The sequence below is a fragment of the Vulpes vulpes genome, chromosome 12, assembly GCF_048418805.1.
Source record: "Vulpes vulpes isolate BD-2025 chromosome 12, VulVul3, whole genome shotgun sequence".
Taxonomy (NCBI): domain Eukaryota; kingdom Metazoa; phylum Chordata; class Mammalia; order Carnivora; family Canidae; genus Vulpes; species Vulpes vulpes.
In genome coordinates this window covers 35439927-35459062 of record NC_132791.1, presented here as the reverse complement: position 1 = coordinate 35459062, position 19136 = coordinate 35439927, and the positions used below count along the sequence as shown (strand labels likewise).

The 19136-nt window shown below is 40.0% G+C and overlaps 2 protein-coding genes across 3 annotated transcripts in view; one reads left to right on the top strand and one right to left on the bottom strand.

The window, feature by feature from the left end:
• DENND4C (DENN domain containing 4C) overlaps positions 1-5953 on the top strand; it is a 123123-nt gene extending 117170 nt beyond the window's left edge. For both annotated transcript variants that reach the window (XM_072728185.1, XM_072728186.1), the window contains 3 exons: positions 632-782; positions 2497-2561; positions 2777-5953. In XM_072728185.1, coding sequence (XP_072584286.1) covers positions 632-782; positions 2497-2561; positions 2777-2913 — 353 coding nt within the window. In that variant the 3' untranslated portion in view covers positions 2914-5953. The remainder of the gene's footprint in view (positions 1-631; positions 783-2496; positions 2562-2776) is intronic.
• Positions 5954-6244: 291 nt separating this feature from the next.
• RPS6 (ribosomal protein S6) lies at positions 6245-10507 on the bottom strand. The gene is made up of 6 exons (XM_026001458.2): positions 9969-10507; positions 9311-9442; positions 8650-8860; positions 8322-8468; positions 6474-6631; positions 6245-6383 (listed from the first exon to the last, which is right to left on the bottom strand). Exons 1-6 carry the CDS (start codon positions 9972-9974, stop codon positions 6288-6290), a joined length of 750 nt encoding a protein of 249 aa, XP_025857243.1. The 5' UTR covers positions 9975-10507; the 3' UTR covers positions 6245-6287.
• Between the last annotated feature and the right edge of the window lie 8629 nt (positions 10508-19136).

The following is a 19136-nucleotide window of genomic DNA, read 5'->3' as shown; positions in this document are numbered from 1 at the left end:
CTTAACTGACTGAGCCACCCAGGCACCCTGATTTTGTATATTTTTAATGTTAGCATGATTCAATCCCTGTATATACCTAATATATATTGGTAGGCAACTCCTCTTTCATCAGCAACCCAGGTCCCTGGTGTTGGGTCTTCCCTTCCCATTGGTTGAGGTTGGTTCAGGTCACAAGATTGCTGCTGGAGTACAAGCTATCACATCCCAGCTTGAAGCAGGAATCCCTGCATTCAGGGAAAAGGCAAAAGGACAGGCCTTTCCTATCTGAAGAAAGTAGGAAAAGTAGTTTTGAGCTGGTCACATTGACAAGTAATTTTACCCTTAAGAGGTGGGGGTGGGGATGGTGATGTTGAAAATGCTACAGGTCTGGGGGAAAATTTTTTTTTAAATAATTATTCTTGGGATCCCTGGGTGGTGCAGCGGTTTGGCGCCTGCCTTTGGCCCAGGGCGTGATCCTGGAGACCCAGGATCGAATCCCACATCGGACTGCCGGTGCATGGAGCCTGCTTCTCCCTCTGCCTATGTCTCTGCCTCTCTCTCTCTCTCCCTCTCTGTGTGACTATCAAAAATAAATAAATAAAAATTCATAAAAATAAAAATAAAATAATTATTCTTACTGTGTTTTTACTAGATTCTGAAAAGAAATTGTCTCTCCTGTCAGAGGAACAAGAAGCAACAAGCACTTTAGTGGAAACCATCAGGCAGAGTATTCAACATAATGATGTTCTTAAGCCCATCAATCTACTTTCACAGCTAATAAAACCAGACATGAAAAGACAAAGGTAAGAATCCAGTATTTGCTTCATGCCACTCAAAATAATTTCATGTTTAAAATATCTCTAGGTATAAAAGAAACATACTCAGGGTAGAACACCTAATTGTTTCAAAAGTGCTGCCCAAATGTATCTGCTCATACTTGAGCAAACATACTAAAAGTTCTGTGTGGAGGAATAGGTTAAATTTTAGGAGGTAATTCATTCATGTCTAAAATGTACTGAGTCTTTGGGAACATTATTGGTGTTCACTGGAAACCTATGAATTTGGTAATAGTGATGTTATACATTGTACTACTTGTTCAGACCCTGTCATACCTGCACAGCTTTGTGGGACATAAAAAAAAAAAACAAAAATCTGTTTATGAATAGAAACCATTTAGAAAAGTCATGAAAAGACTGAATACCAAAGGATATGGAGGTTTCCTAATCCTCTTACTATTATCTGCTAACATACTTTAGATCAGTACTCATCCCAGTCTCAATGTTAGTGAATTTTCCAGTGGAAACTTCAGAAAAGGTGACATAATAAATTCTACCAAATACTAAGTTTCCAGGTCCTTTACAAGTTTCTTTAGTTATGGCATCTTTGAAGATAACCCCAGGAGTGATAGAGCATGGATTATGAAAATGGATGGATCCTTTTGTAATCTCAAAAGTTAAGATAGAGATGACCGACCTTCACAGTCTAAAGAGCAGGTAGTTTCAAGCATCTGTAGTTTTAAGGCAGGGAAGGAAAATTAGAAATGACGTGTTTTGGCTTCTGAAGCTTCTACACAAAGATCATATGACGCATTATCAGAATCTGCATTACTCTAATTTTTTTTCTATGTTAATTTCTGAAATCAGTTCATTTCTTAAGCGTTCCTTCATTTTTAACAACTCCGCTAAGAAGCTAATCTTTAAGGTTTGATTTGTGACACTTTTATGTTCACAAACCAAATAAATATAGTTCATCCTTTATTGTTGGGTTAAATAGCAAAGAGACCATACCACCTTTTATACCGTGTCCAAGGGTTTAGACTCCTAACTCACTTAAAAATTGTTACTTTGTCAAGCGGCAAATGAGAGGTGACTGCTTTTGCAAATTTTAGTTGGAAAGTAGAGTTAAAACAGTTACCTATTATAGTTGACCCTTAAATGATCCCTCCGTGCAGTTGATAATCTATGTATAATTTTTGACTACCCCAGAACTTCATAGCTGTTGACCAGAAGTCCCACCAATGATATGATAAACAGTTAACACATTTTGTATGTTGTATTATATAATGAATTCTTAGAGCTATTAAAGAAAACACCTTTATAGTACTCTGCTGTATTGGAAAAAATACTATGGCTGGCTGGACCCATGAAATTCAACCCCATGTTCAAGGGTCAACTGTACTTATGGTCTTAAAATATTATAACAATGTTAAAATAAGCCATTTAAAGTAGGTTTTGGTATGAAACTTTACATCCCTAACATTTTTTATCCATAACTTTTTAACTTGAAATAGAAATTCAAAGTAAGTTGCAAAAGTAGCCTAGAGTTCAGCATATTTTTCACCCAACTTCCCCCCAAAGATAACATCTCTTAACTGTAGTGTTGTCAAAACTAGGACACTGACATGGACACATTACTGTTGACTAGACTGTAGAACTTATTTTACACCATTTTACAAAACCTTCATGTATGTATTTTTATGCGCTGTGCCTATTAACTTTAAAAATATTTGTTTTATAGGAGTTTATACCGAGAAATCCTCTTCTTATCATTAGTATCTCTTGGAAGAGAGAATATTGATATTGGTAAGTTGGTTAATTAAGGATTACTAAAGGAGGTTCATTTTCTGAAGTCATTTATAAAATTGTAATTGGTATGGGTAAATGCACTTAACCTTTCAAAAGATTTCTACTTTCAAATATGCAGTTTATAGATATATATGAAATTACTTGATTACCATTTTTCAGTTTACAGCTTTTGTTTAACAAATTACAACTGCATTTTTGAAAATGTCTTTCAGAGGCTTTTGACAATGAATATGGACTTGCATACAATAATCTATCTTCAGAGAGTCTTGAAAAGTTGCAGAAAATTGATGCTCCACCAAGTATCAGTGTGGAATGGTGCAGGAAGTGTTTTGGAGCACCTCTCATTTAAATAAGATGTTCACCAGATTTTAAAACACACAAAGCTTGAGGGAATAGATTCAGTTGGCAGACATCCAGGTTTATTCCAAATGCTAACAATTGATGAAAGTGAAATGAAGTTAACTCTTGGGACAATATATATGAAATGTAACTTATACTCAATCATCTCGCGACGTAAAAATGCCATAAAAGTATTCCAGGGTTAATATCTGAAGGTTTGCAACTTCTGAATGTTTCACTTGCCTCTGCTTGAAAACCGTTATTGGATTTCTCAGTATGTGTAGTTTGATAATGAGAAACGATATTCATTCTTGGCATTTTGTTTATATTTGAAGTTATTGGTTTTGGGGAATAGCAGTTTAATGTAAACTTGACTAACCCCAAAACAAATGAAATTTCAATTATAAGAGCAACTATTTGTGTATGTGTGTATATATGTGTGGCTGTGTAGGTATTTGTATGTACAGCCATATTATATTTATTAAAATTCTTAGACTGCGTGTTGCAATACAATTTTCTTAAAGGGGTCTTCAACTATTAAAGGACTACTACTAAACTCAGTTGTAGTCATTAATCAAAATTAAAGTCTGATGACAGCCTTGCCTCTATATCTTCACCCATCATAATTATGTATTCTCTTCCTAGTGGATTGTATCATGAATATCCAAGTTACTTTTCATCCTCTTCCCAATATCATGTTAATTTGCAACAGCTTTAAGATTGGAGTAAATGAGCCAATCATATAATTTAAATGAAATTAAGTCAGCCTCATAATTTACAAAATTGGAACATGCTTAAAATGCTCGTGTTTATTTTTTGGATCTGAAATTGTTCAGGTACATAAATTGTTGCTATTGGTCACTTTTAAAAACCTGTGGATAAACTTGCACTGCACACAGAAATTTTATTCTTGTATAATATTTAGATTTGTATGCTTATTATTTGTGCATTTGTAAATACTGTTTTTTAGGATGGATCAATTAAGTCTTAAAATGTTAAAGCTTATTGAGCTTGTTGCCAGTAGGTTCAAGAAAATCATGACCTCACATGCCTGACATTTATCATGCCTTTCATTAAAAACTGCCCTCAAGAACAGTTAACGTTTGCCTTAACTCTCTGCATCGTTTAAAAAGCCAGTGGTTATGTGTGCTTTTACAGTAATCATGCAGATGACTAATCAGTTGATAAAAATATTTCCAGGTGGTACAGTTAACAAGCACAAATCTCCCACCTGGTGTAATCTCTTAAAAATTGTTAGCACACCAGTCTTTCAACATTTCAGGGTTAATCTAACCTATGCAGATTTTGCTTCAATTTATTATGGAATTGCTAAGTGAAATAACTTGTCAGAAATTATGTACAACTCTCAATACCTTAAAAGTGGATCATTTGCACTGTCTCAGAGTATATATTTTTGCAACTTAACACTTGGTACTTTCAACACGTATTGCCGCAACAAAGTTTGGAATTACCTTGCATATAAACTTGAGGTTGAATAAAATGGAAAATTCTTAAGTTTGCTGTGCTTGTCTGTCACATTTTTAAGGCTTCTGAAATGTGTACAATTCTAACCTTTGTTATTTATAGAGTTCCAGTATTGTTTTCCCATTTCTTCTCTGTAGACTTAACTTGAACTAAATTACTTACCAAAGCACTTCCTATTGATATGTAATAAAGATCTCACTTAAGATTTGGCTCTTCTGTACCAAAGTATATATTTTCTAGTAACTTTTTATAACATTCTAGAACTCAGCCATTATACATTGGAAACTTAACCTGCTGCTCTCCTTTAGAAATAGGGACTGATTTGTGTTCAAAGTGCATAAAGGCCTTTTCTAGCACCTACCACAGAAAGGGGACCACTAAAAATTCACCGCAAACAAAACCAAAAAGCTAGATATGCAGTCATTATCCACAGATTTAGAAATGTCTAGAATGACTTATAGCAACTATAGCAATGTATGAAACTTAAAAACCTAAGAAATTCTAGTCTCTCAAAGTCCAGATGCTTAGCATTTATACTGGTTTTAATCTAATTTTAGCTGCATTTTATAGGCTAATTATAGCATCCTGCATGTTTAAGCAAGCATAAGACTCCCCATAATTGTGGGATATTCAATTGTTGCTTCATTCTTGGTACATCCTTTTGAAAAGTAAGTTTTGTCCCCTTCAGTGACTGCACTCCCTAATACAAGTAGGGTAGTGGTTCTCATATTTTGTGCATTAGAATCAACCAGGTGTTGGTTAGTACAGGACTCTGGGCTATACACCAGACTTGCCTTTAAGTCACTACAATATTTTATTTTTATTTTGGTAATCATTTACAAATACTTTCCTTTTCAGCCTTTTTAGTTTGACCTTAATTTATATAGAACAACTGCAAGTTAGGATTTTTCATGTTCTATAGCTTTTCAATACATGTGGGGATCTCCTTTCTAATCATCTTCTCAATTCTCAGCTAGTCCAGTCTGTGAGCTGGCATTATTGCTATCAGCTGGAAACTTAATGTATAACCTGGGGCCACAAATCTTCCGAATCACTATCTGCATTTTTGGTCAGATCCCCAAGTGACTCATACACATTTTAATTGCCAAGCACAGCTTCAGTCCCTGTTAAAGCAGTTTGAAAATCCTACTCCTGTGGTTAAAATGTAAACTCCAGTTCTTTGCCCTTAAAACCTAACGTGCCTTTAAAGAGCCTTCTAGTCTGTAAAAGTTCATTTTAACTGCAATTACTATGAACTAGACAGGTTTCATTAGAAAAAGTAGATTCCTTCCTTTGCATACTTCATGGATCCAAGTGCTTTGTAAAGGCACAGTGTGAAACCATAAAATGCATGAATAACAATTCACTAGAGTTGAAAAGCTTTTGTTAATAAAATTTGCACTGGTTTTAAAAGCTTTGTGAACTGTTTAAAAATGCTATCAATGAACTATGCTTTTAACAAGGTATTTTTATGACAAATGTCCACCTTCTTAAGGGCACTTTTCATGTATTGTGTATAGATCTTTAAAACTGTATTCCTCAAAATAAAGTGTACAACAGATTAATAGTTCTAGTCCTTCATTTCCCCCAAACTGTTCCTTGCCTTGCTGAAAAACAGGTACCCCCTTATATGTTGAGAAACCTTTCCAGAGCCACTCACCCCTCCTCAAAGAAACCCTGGTCTGCCCATCTCTCCCAGTGTTACCATATGGTTTCAGCCTCTCACCTTGAAGGACAGCACTTTCAATGATCTCTTGCATACTTCATCCACCATCAGATCACTGTCAACTATACTCCCTTTACTATGATCTCACCCTCCATTTATCTATTTTTGTCATCAATGAAAAGTCAAGAGATTTGGTGTCTGATCTTATTTATTTTGTCACTCTTAGAAAAATCTCATTTTTGACTGGACTCAGACTTAGAGGTAGAAGCTCTCAGAGAGGACAGCCTCCGTCTCTTGGCAATCTGTTCCTGGCGTTTTTCTTTGGCCTCCTAAACAAAACAAAGAAACAGTTATAGCTTGTCTGGGTTAAAAATCCAAAGTCAGGCCTGACTCTCCCTCCCTCAATCTTCTTGATTTACCTTCATTCTCTTGGCCAAAAGTTTAGCATATTCTGCAGCCTCTTCCTTATTTTTCTTAGTACGCTGTTTCTTCAAAGCAATACGCCGACGTTTATGTTGGAGGACACGTGGAGTAACAAGACGCTGAATCTTGGGTGCTTTGGTTCTAGGTTTCTTACCTGAAAATTCAGATGATTCAATCACTTCTCAATGTTCATTAGGATCTACATCTACATTTTTAATATTACAGGAATATCTAGGAACACTTACCTGTGAGGCCTTTGAGGTAAAATCTGAACCACTGTTTAACTTGAAATACTACCTTAACAAAAAGCCAAGATGTGCTAAATATTATCAATGTAAACTGGTAAGTCCTTCTGAAGTAAACAGATTAACTTTGTCTAAGAGGTGCCAGTCTTTTCCTAATTAGCACATTTAATCCTAAGACACCTCATTAAACTACACTAGTTTGGATGTCAACTTCAAGACCACACATCAATTTAAGCTACTGTTTGGGGGACTGAAGTCCTACCTCAAGCTTTTTTTCCTATTCAATTTTGATTTCTCTTCCACAGTTAGATACATTTTTATACTGTAAGATACAGGGACATTATTTTAAAACTGTGTTAACTGTGCATATATTACTTATCTATGAAAACTAAGTAAAGTTCCACCTGCACCACTATCCTAACCACACTCTGAAATCCTATTTATGCTCAAATCTAGTATTTGCCAAGGCAGATCCTGCCAGTCTGGGGAATGAAACCATTAACGTTAGAACGTGCAGCACATTGTTCATAGAGTATCTTCATTTAGCCTGTGTCATCTACACATCCCAAATTCTATGGATTATAGATCTGCTTTGGAACAGAAGTCTTTGAGTTTAATAGATGCCTGGTGGGAATAACAAACATAGCCCAAGCATATATTCTAAAACGAAATACTCAACTGCTCAGGTTTTGTTAAAAAAAAAGTCAACCCATCCCTTAATTATAAAGATGTAAGAACCATTCTATACACACCCTGTTAACTAGAACACCTATTATACTGGTGATCTTGCCAGGGGAGTTGAAAATGGGCAACCACCATGTATCTGGCATTTCTTTTTAAAGTGTAAACCATATGAGAGTAACTTGTCCTTTTATACTATACCATCAATACTTATACTACCTTGCACATAGGTAGTTCAGGTATTTGGAGTGACGCATGAGCAGTTGCTATATGCCAGGCTTAAATCCCCAGTGCCAACCAATTTTTTTCATATTTGTCAGGACAACCCAACCTGAACTGACATCCTTTTTATTCCACATAACCTAAGTAAATATGCATACACTTTACTAGAGAAATAACGTTACAGAGCCTCACCAGTGAGGAGTTATGTCCTCTAACAAACTGCGTATCTGTATGCCATCTTAAAATATTAAAACTCCAAAACCCCAAACACCTGCTTCTAGTATTCTGAATAAAGTGTATTTCTTCTAACAGCCACAACTCCTACTATTCCTATCCATAGCTCAGATTAAGAGCCAGGAGTTAAAAGCAACTTCAGGCAATGAAAGCACTACTTCTGTAAACAGACAGAACCTCTAATATGTAAAGAAAGCAAAAGTGGTGGGACTGAGGGTTTTCAATCATAGTCCCAGAATTTTCTATCATTTTACCGATTCCTAACCCAAAAGTAATGAACTTCTGATAACTTATTTTCAGATAAACTTCTACATCAGGAGCACAGGCAAAACTTCAAGTAAAACTGTAATACTGCAGACAAGCATCAGATTTAACAAGTGTCTGTCTTGACCCTCTCCCCGTAAATACATTTACTAATATGCATACAAGATGCTACAATGAAATTAAGCAAAATCCTCGTACCTTCTTTGTTTAGGGGCTTTCTAACAACATACTGGCGGACATCGTCTTCTTTTGACAGATTAAAAAGCTTTCTGATTCTGCTGGCTCTTTTGGGCCCCAGGCGACGAGGCACAGTAGTATCCGTGAGTCCAGGAATATCCTTCTCCCCTAAAAGAGGAAGTGATCAGACCTTTTTAATTCCACAACTTTCTTACAAACAAAAACTCTAAATTACTGTTTATGCACTGGTAAAGAAACTGTGGATAATGCAAATGAAAAACATCTGGATTATCAGCTTTTCAAACAATGTCAACAAAAAATTGAATTCAAGAACACAAGTAAACCTCACCTTTTTTCACAATAACCAAATTGAGAACACTGAGATTGGCATCCACAATGCAACCCCGAACAGATTTGCGCTTCCTCTCTCCAGTCCTCCTGGGTCGGTAGCAGGAATGCCCCTTACTTAGCAGCAGGCGGACGCGGCCGTGGGTCAAGACACCCTGCTTCATGGGGAAGCCTTGTTTGTCATTGCCACCACTGATTCGCACCACGTAACCCTGTGGGACACAACCACACGTTGTGAGATAAAGGATCACGGCCCTTAAATCCTGGGGGTGTGCGAAAAACAGTATGAATTTCAGTTTTCTCAGGTCACCCAGTTTTGTCTAGATTTTCATGCCAAGATTAGTCAGCAAATTCAGTCAAGTCCTATTCCTAACCTCTTTTACTAGATGTAGCCGTTCCAGCGAGGGAAAAGTCATGTTATGAAACCAAAGTACAATCGAGCAACCAACCCACAAACCACCCTTGCTGGCACTTCCCACAGAACTTCAGGGGTCCTCTCCCGTTTGAGGTCCATAACGCCGCAGGGTAATAGCGCTACCTTGAAGGGACACGTGGAAGTAACCCCAGATCGAAGCCCCAATCTGTGGAGCCCGAACCCCGCTACTCCACCTGTGGCCAACAGCGCTATCAAAGAGCCGAGACCACTTCATTCGGGAACCAACCTTCCATTCCTCGCCCAGAGCATCGGCAGCAACTTCTGTGGCCATACGCTTCTCATAAAAGGTACGCAGTTTGCGCTCATCATCCACTTCAATGAGTTTCTGGCAGCCAGTAGCTGGGAAAGAGATGTTCAGCTAAGGATTAAGGGGAGGGAAAGAGTTTTAGAAAACCGCAGAGCCACTTACAAAGGTAATCCCATTGCACAAAGCCTTTTATGTCAACCCCAGACAAGGAGCAGAAACCCTGACGTATCGGTCTCATCCGCTAAAGCGTGTGTGCACATTAATAACGCACAAGCAGCGCACTAAAAGATCGGGCCCTCATTTTTCCTCGAGCTTCGCGGAAAGCCTCCGGGGGCGAAGGACCCGCCGCGGCCCGTCCGACCCACAGGCAGCCAAAGAGGCAGCACGGCCGCGTCTGTCGGGCTGGGCCTGAGGACGCCACCATGGCGCTCCCGCCCGGCGCGGCTCCCGCTGTAATCGCTCGCCATCCGCTCTCCCAAGGACCCCTGCACCCAAACGCGGCAAGCTTTCTCCCGCCTCAGACCCTTTTCCACCTAGACCTAGGACTTTGGAGAACGAGGGCTGCGGCAAGGCAGTGTTCTGGGGGGCCCGATCCATGTTCCCCCAGCCCATTTCAAAAGCTTCCACCACTTCCTACCTTCATCCTGAAGCGGCCTACCGCCTCGGAGGCGCCACGAAAAAGAGACCCGACTTCCGCTTAGCCCTCGTCTCATAGGCACTTCTAGTTCTCGCGAGAGAAGCGGAAGCCTGGGATAGCGGAAGTGAGCGCGGGTAGGCGGCACTTCCGGAGGCGGGGCTAATTAGCGTGGGGCGGGCCGGGAGGGACCGGCGGTCGCGGTCAGGTGATTCTTTGAAGGTTGTGCTCCCCGCCGGTGGCTGTCAGGCGCTCCCCTGAGCCGGGGCGGAGGCCGGCTCGGTCCCCGACACTGCCTTTACAGGTACCGGGAAAGAAGGGCGGGACCGGAGTTCAGCTCTGTCGGCCTGTCCTGTGCCTGAGACACCGCCTGAGGCTGGCCCCGCGCTGGCCCGGCTGCTGGCAGCAGGACGCCCTTCAGGCCGGGCTTGTCTGCCCGTCCTCCGACCGCTCTGCAGCCCTCGTGCTCCTGTCCCAGCACAGCACCTGCCCTTTTGCGCAGGCCAGTAACCCGTTACCCTAAGTCCAGCCTTCCCGGCTCTGCCTTGCCTCTGGGATCTTCTTACAACGCAAAATTACGTCACTCTCGCTGGAAACGCAGCATTTCCCACCGCAGTTAAACACTTGCCAGTCCCCTGACCTTGCAAGTTCCCCCAAATTCACCTGTCGCCGCGTGTTAATAGCATGCAGGTCCGTTCCGGTGAGGTGTCCCTCCCAAGAAAAGCTCTTCCTGGCCCCCTGGCTACCTAAGATAGTGTCCTCCTCTTTATCTCTGGGATAGCACTGCTCTCCTTTCTCATAATCGGGATACGTAAATGGTCTTGAGTAAGGGACAGACGGGGCTAGGTGTAGGTGGCGGGCTGCGGGATCGGCTCACAGAAATCCCCTAAAGGCTGGGGTGTTAACAACCACCACGACCCAGAGGTAAGGAAACAAACCAGACCCCCTGCCCTAAGTGTCTTTTATAGGACCGCCACCTGTGACCAACAAATAACCAGGCCCCAAAAAGAAGCCGTTAAAGATGTTACCACCAGTCCTTACTCAAGCCAAGACGTCACTAAAATGATAAGGCCACAACTCCCTAGTCAGCTCTAAATAAAAGACCGTCGGTGGGGGCCCAGGTTGGCAACCCTGTTGGGGCCTCTCTCACTCCTGAGAGCGTTTTTCTGTCTCCTTGCTTAACAAACTTCTATTGCTTTACTCACTCTCCTTTGTCCGGGAGATTCGTTCTTTGACTCGGAGACAAGAGCCTAGCTCTCCGGCCTCAGTATGTTTATGGTCTATGCCCTCTTCTAGAAGATAAGTTAGGCCATCGCCGCTGTCTGACCTTCACTGTGGAACACTTAGGACACAGCAAAGTGCAAGTGCTCAGTAAATATTTGTTAAATTATCATAACCCCAGCTCTGGTAGGTATTATTAGTCTATTACAGTGTGGTAGTATGGAGCCAGCCAGTAGAGGGAGGTTAAGTGAATGTATTTTAGTAAATCTTGAGTCCACAGTGATGCAGCTCATAATAGGACACAAGCCATGAGAAAGATACAACATATTTGATAGTCCTGGGAAGAAAAAAAATAGGACCCCAGAAGGTCCAACTCTGAAGCCCGCACTCTCAATCCGTGTCCTGCAGAAAGGAACATTGATTGTCTATTATTTATGTACTCTATTTTTTAAAAGAAATAAAAACTGCTGCATTTCAGGTAAACAATATTTTACTTTCCAAGATTATTACATACCATCTTCCACTTCAATATCACAAAGATTTGAGTTTAGGCCTGTTTCACATTCAAAATTGCAACAGTCTACTAAATCCTGTTTGATGGTCTGGTATTAATGTACAAAATGTTGGTCAAATGACATTTAAAACCTGTGAAAATTTTTTGTAATGAGGTGAAATTAGTATAAAAAAATTAGTCATTTTTAAGTAAACAATTCATTGGCATTTGGTACATTGACAAAGTTGTGCATCCACCACCTCTATCTGGCTCTAGAAGGGAAGCCCTGTCCCCATTAAACATCCTAGCCAGTACTTATTTCATTATTTTCCACATTCTACAGGGTGTGAAGTGGTGCCTCATTGTGGTTTTGATTTGCATTTCCCTTATAACTAATGAGGTTAAGCATCTTTTCATGTACCTGTTGGCCTTTTGTATATCTTCTGTGGAGAGTTAGGAAACTATTCAGGTACTTTGCCCAATTATGTTTTCTTTAGCTCTAATGGTTTTCACTGAAGTAGTAGTAGTAGTAGTGAGTTCATGTGAGGCAAAGAGTAAAATCCAGGACTCCTCCTCAGGTTTTTCTTATGTATTTTTTTTTTTTTTTTACTATGGCAAACCCCACAAAATTTACCATCTTAATAGCTTCTAAGTATACAGTTCAGTAGTGTTAAATATAATCACAGGGGTCCTGGGTGGCTCAGTTGGTTAAGTGTCTGACTCTGAATTCTTCTGCTCATGTCATGATCTCAGGATCCAGAGATCCAGACCCATATGTTGGACTTTGTGCTGACTGTGGAGCCCGTGTAAGATTTTCTCTCTCACTCTCTCTCTCTGCCCCTCTCCCGCTTGCTCACATGAGCTCTTTGTCTTTCTCATAAATAAACCTTTAAAATATATCCATATATCATATTGTTGTGAAACAGATTCCCCAGAACCTTTTCATCTTGCAAAACTGGAATTAACTCCTCCTTCCTACCACCCACCCCCTTACCCCACCCCTGGTAACCACCATGCTACTTTGTTTATATGAAGCATCTCAAGTAGTCAAACTAATAGAAATGGAATCATATAGTACTTGTCTTTTTGTGATTGGCTTATTGCACTTAACATAATGTCTTCAAAATTCATCCATGCTGTAGCATGTAGAAGCCTTCCTTTGTCAAGCTAAAGATTATTCCATTGTATCTAAATACATTTTGTTTATTCATCTGTTGATGAATATTTGGGTTACTTCCACCTCTTAGCTATTGTGAATGCTGCTATTGTAGGCAAGAACTCTACCACTGAACCACCAATGCATAAATAATGCTGCTGTGAACATAGATGTCCATATATCTATTTAAGCCCCTGCTTTCAATTCTTTTAGATACAAACCCAGAAGCAGGGTTGCTGGGTCAAATGGGAGTTCTATTTTTAACTCTTTGAAGAAACTCTGCACTGTTTTCCATAACAGTTGCTCCATTTAATAATCTTATCAATAATGCAGAAGGGCTGCTCCCTCATTTTGAATTAGCATGTCTCGTAGAGTTGTAAGAGTTGTAAGAGACCTTTGCGTATTCTTAATATTACACCTTCATTAGATGTATGATGAACAAATATCTTCTTCTGTAGGTGTCTCTTTCCACTTTCTTGATAATGTCTTTTGATGTACAATAGTTTTTAATTTTGATGAAGTCCAGTTTATTTTTTTCTTTTGGTGTTATATCTGAGACAAATGCACTGCCAAATCCGAAGTCATCATAATTTACCCCTATATTTTCAAGAACTGTATGGCTTGAGTTCTTATATTTAGGTCATTGATCCTTTTGGAGTTATTTTGTTAATATGGTGTGATGTAGTAAGTCCAACTTTATTCTTTTGCATGTAGATATCCAGTTGTCCCACCACCATTTGTTAAGGACACTATTCTTTTCCTCATTGAATGATCTTGGCACCCTTGTTGAAAATCAATTGGCCGTAGATGTATGAGTTTATGAGTCTGGGCTCTTGATTCTATTCCATTGGTCTATACATCTATCCTTAGGCTAGTATCATGCTGTTTCGATATGCAGTTTTGTAGTAAGTTTCAGAAATCAGGAAATGGGAATCCTTGATTTGGTTCCTCTTCTTCAAAATTGTCTTACCTCTTTGGGATCCCTTGTAATTCCATATGAATCTTATGCCCATTTATGCAAAATATCCCCCTTTGAACTTTTTTTTTTTTTAATTTTTATTTATTTATTCATGAGAAAGAGAGAGGCAGAGAAACAGGCAGAGGGAGAAGCAGGTTCCATGCAGGGAGCCCGACGTGGGACTTGATCCCCGGTCTCCAGGATCAGGCCCTGGGCTGAAGGCGGCGCTAAACCACTGAGCCACCAGGGCTGCCCACCTTTGAAATTTTGAGAGGGATTTCATTTAATCTATAGATCAATTTTATCATCTTTATAAACATTGAATCTTCAAATTTATGAACACAGAAGGTCTTTCTATTTGTTTAGGTCTTCTTTAATTTATTTCAGACATGTATGGTGGTTTTCAAGTTGCAAGTATTTTACCTCCTTGATTCATTTTATTCATAGGTATTTTACTCTTTGGGATTTTTTTTTTTAAGATTTTATTTATTTGACAGAGAGAGCGCACAAGGAGGGGGAGCAACAGGCAGAAGGAAAGAAGCAGGCTCCCCACTGAGCAAGGAGCCTGATGTTGGGCTCAATTCCAGGACTCAGGGATCATGACCTAAGCTAAAGGCAGATGCTTAACCAACTGAGCCATCCAGATGCCCCTGGGATTGTTTTCTTAACTTCACATTCAGATTGTTCATTGCTGGTGTATAGAAACACAACCGATTTTTGTGTGTTCATCTTATTTCCTAACACACCTGAATTTGCTAGTTTTCTTGTGGAGCCTTTCAGCTGTTGTATATATGATCATGTGATCTGTAAATAGAGATAGTTTTACTTCTTTTCAGTTTGAATGCTATTCATTCAGTCAGTCATTCATTCCTAATTGCTCTGGCAAGCCTTTCTAGTACAATGTCAACTTGCAGCGTTGAAAGCAGGCATCCTGTGTATGTAGTCCTTTTTTTTTTTTTTTTTTTTTTTAAGATTTTGTTTATTTGACAGAGAGAGAGAGAGGGAGCACACATGGGCACAGCAGGAGGAGCAGCAGAGGAAGAAGCAGACTCCTTGCTGAGCAGGGCAGATGGGGGCTCAATCCCAGGACTCTGGGATCACAACCTGAGAGGAAGGCAGACGCTCAACCAACTGAGCCACTCAGGCACCTCTGTGTATGTAGTGTTGTCAGTTTTAGAATTACATGAAAACTTTTGAGGAACAGAAACAATAGCTGGGATTCCAACTCTATTTTCTATTTGATCTTTTTTTCTTCTTCATTAAAGCTGGAATTATAAAAGCTTCTCTTGCAAGTCAACGGAAAGCTTTTAACTGATAAATGTCTAGTGCCTGTGTACTTCCTGATGTATAAATGGCTCACACTAACCTTTGCCCTGAAATTTGTCATTGCTCCCAAGAGGCTTGGCTGTGTCTACTACATTTAATTGCACTGTCTAGTGTGTGACAGGCAATCTTTATTTATTCATGAGAGACACACCGAGAAAGGCAGAGACACAGGAAGAGGTAGAAGCAGGCTTCCCGCAAGGAGCTTGATATGGGACTCGATCCCGGACCCCAGGATCACAGCTTGAGCCAAAGGCAGCCACTCAACCACTGAGCCACCCAGGTGTCCCTCTGTGACAGGCAATCTTTTGCATAAATGGCAACTTTTTGTTTCAATACTGCGTCACAATTATTTTAAGCATATGGTCAACAATGAATAGCAATCCAAAGTATGCAAAATTCAGCTTCATGACACTGTTCTTTCAAGTACTTAAATTGCATTAAGAAGCCAAAGAATAGAGAATTGCCCAAGACAGAACTGTCACAGTTTACCTCTCTGCCCTGTGGCTGGTAAATTCACTTGGCACTGATTTTAGACTAGTTTGATGTTGAAATGCTGAAATAGAAAGGAATGTGAGTCTTAGAATTAAGAAAACATAGTATATTGCAGTAAAAAAAAAAAAAAAGAATGAGGATTATCTCTAGGAAATACATGGACTGGCTTCCCAGATATCTTTCAGTGAAAAAGTTCCTTTTTTTTTTTTTTTTAATAAGAAAGGGAATAATAAAATAGAGATGTTTGTTAATGATTACTTAATTAAATTGATTACCTTTACTAGGTGGCAATAGGATAGAGGGAATAGTAATGAAAGCCAGAGGCTGGGCAGCCCAGGTGGCTCAGTGGTTTAACGCCGCCTTCAGCCCAGGGCATGACCCTGGGGACCCAGGATCGAGTCCTACATCAGGCTCCCGGCATGGAGCCTGCTTCTCCCTCTGCCTGTGTCTCTGCCCCCCGCTCCCCCCCCCCCCCACCCCACCGTGTCTCTCAGAAATAAATAAAATCTTAAAAAAAAAAAAAAAAATGGAGGCTGTCCTGGCTGTGGAGGCATGGATTGGCCTGGCTCCTGCTAGATCCCTGGGTGGGCTGGATTGCTCTATGACCATGGCTAGAGGGGCCAGAGCCAAGTATAGGGTCCTTCCAGGATCTCTAAGTCACAGACAGGAATATCTCCTGCCAGCTCCTTGTGCCAGCAGGACTGCTCACAGACTGCTGGGATGGGCTCGAGTCCAGTTCCAAGGCTGTTTCAAAATCTGCCGTTTGACAGGCTTACTTCCAGGGGCTCCTGGATCCTAGCTGAGAGTGTCTTACTGCCAGTTCACAGGCCACTTCAGGGTAGGCAGCCAGGACTGAGGTCCATGGGCTACCCACTGCATGGATAGGTGTGACTCCTCCCAAGTCCTTTAGCATGTGGTGCTAGTGACAGAACCAAAGCCAAATGGGGCTGTAGCCAAGTTGTCAAGGTACAGAGCTGTTTCTGTATCTGCTGTGGCTATGACCACGATTGGTGTGCCAGCAGCCTGGGAACAGGCCTGCCTTCTCAAAACAGCTCTTCTTGGTCTTGGCCTGCATCAGAGTTTCATGATATACCTGGATCTCGAAGCTCCCACAAAGCACTTGTCCCTGGTTGGATGCCAAGTTATTGTCACTGGGGGTCTATAGATACAAGCAAGGGATGTCTTATTTGGCCATCTTGCTAACATTAGTACTTAAGTATTCCTTTTATAAAGGTTTGACTTCTCTGTAAATGTTGTAAATATTTTTAAAAATAAAAGGATTTTTAAAAATCACAAAATTTAATCTAAACAGAAACAAATTAACTCTATATTGAATTGAATAGTCAGATTAAAAATTTCAAGAAATTTCAATGCTATATTCTGATTGTATATTCCTGGTGGGGAATATAGTCTAAGGACCAGAAGAAGTGAAAGAAGATCTTAAATTTTATTTAGTAAGTTTGCTATTGATAGTTGTGTTAATCTCATAATTCTGAAACTATTTGGTATATAGTATATTGTAAGATATACAGCAAATAAATCCAATGATGTCTTAGGAATCAGGATTTTCACTGTGAGATATGTAAATGTAGAAAAAAAATATAGAATCTTGTGGAGTTGGGTTTGAATTGGAGGTATCAGTATGCACTCATATATTTGTGTGTGTGTGAATGTGTATGAGAATGGGGGATGGGGACGGGAAAAGGAAGGAGAAGAAAAATATATTTGGGAACAGCTGGTAAAATTTAAATATGGACTGTATATTAGAATGTATTTAATGTTAAGTTTTAGGTATGTTGGTGATATTGAGGCTATGTAGCAGAATATCCTTATTCTTAGGAAGTACATGCTGAAGTATTCAGAGATGAAATACCCTGGTGTTTGTAATTTACTTTTAAATGGCCCAGGAAAAATTTATATGTACATATATAATATGTATTATTATATAGATAGTATATATATACACAGAAGAGTGTATATATGGGAGAAGTGGAAGCAAATATAAAAAGATTAAATGGGGGGCACGTGAGTAGCTCAGTCAGTTAAGCATCTGATTCTCAATTTCAGCTTAGGTCCTGATCTCAGGGTCATGGGATTGAGTCCTGAGTCAGGCTCCATGCTCGGTGGGGTGGGGTGGATCTGCTTGGATTCTCTCTCTCTCCCTCTCTTGCTGCCCTTCCCCTAGCTTGTGTGGATGCTCTCTTTCTCTCCGAAATAAATACATCTTTTTAAAAAATGGTTTATTTTCCCCATATTCTTTTAAATTTTATTTGGTTTTGACATTTTTTTCAATGCAAACCAAAAGTTAAGAAACAAAAAGATTCAAGAGGTAAGAATGCACAGAACTCTGTAGCCAATAGAAGTGGGAATGGAGGGACAGCCGAGTCAGGAATGGCACCTAGATTTCTGGCTTGTCACAGGGATGTCATCGCTGAATGGGTAGCTTTGAAAGAAGAGCAGGCATACAGACAGTGATGAGACCTGTGCTTTAGACACAAAGTGTGAAGTGTCTGTGTGATACACAAGTGGAAACATCCAATAGGCTGTTGGACATACAGGTTTGGAGGCTGAGTGACACAGTGAAAGAGGTGAGCTTTGAGTTGGGGACCTGTATTAACCTGAGAGGGCTACCGTATCAAAATACTATGGAATAAGTGGTTGAACAGCAGAAATTTATTTACTTACAATCCTGGAAGTCTGAGAACCAAGCTGTTGGCAGGATTGATTTCTTCCAAGACCTCACTTCTTGGCTTGTAGCTGGCCGCCTCCGTATCGTCAATGGTCTTTCCTCCATGTGTGTCTGTGTCCTTGATCTCTTTTCCAGTCACATTAAATTAGGGCCCATCTTAAAGACCTCGTTTTAACTGAATTACCTCATTAAAGACCCTATCTCCAACTAGTCATATTCTGAAGCACTGAGGTTAGGACTTCAATTTAAGAATGGGGGTGGGGTACAGTTCAGCCCATAAGGGCCTGAAAGTAGTCTCTGGACCAGGAGAAACCAGACCACATAGAATACTTTTTTATGTCCAATAGTGTTAAAGTAATCCCAAGAGCAGTAAGTAAAATTTCCCCTAACTCACTGGTAAATGAGTTTTTCAAGTGTGTTTGGGAAAAGGAATATTTTCCAAAGGGAGGCATAAATACAGAAAGGAAGAGAAGGAGTAAGGGAGGAAATGAGTTTGTGCATTTCAGTAAGCTGTCTCATATTTGGCCCAAGTTGAGGAAGCAGGAAAAAAAAAAAAAAAGATTGTTTTAGACACAAACTAAATTTCAAGGGCAATTTCTACTTGTAGAAAGAAGCTAACTTTAAACATGCCCCCACTATGTTTGTGAAAGGAAGTGAAACGAAAGAAATGAAATTAGGAAAACTCCTTGGCATTATTTCTGGAACTATATCCAGGAGCAAAATTACAATGAATTTCTCACCCCTCGGGTCAGGGACCAAGGGATGTTTTTGCAGTGTTGTGGCAAATCAGCTCTGGCATATATTTATGAGATATTTGGTGGTGGGGCAGGAAGGAA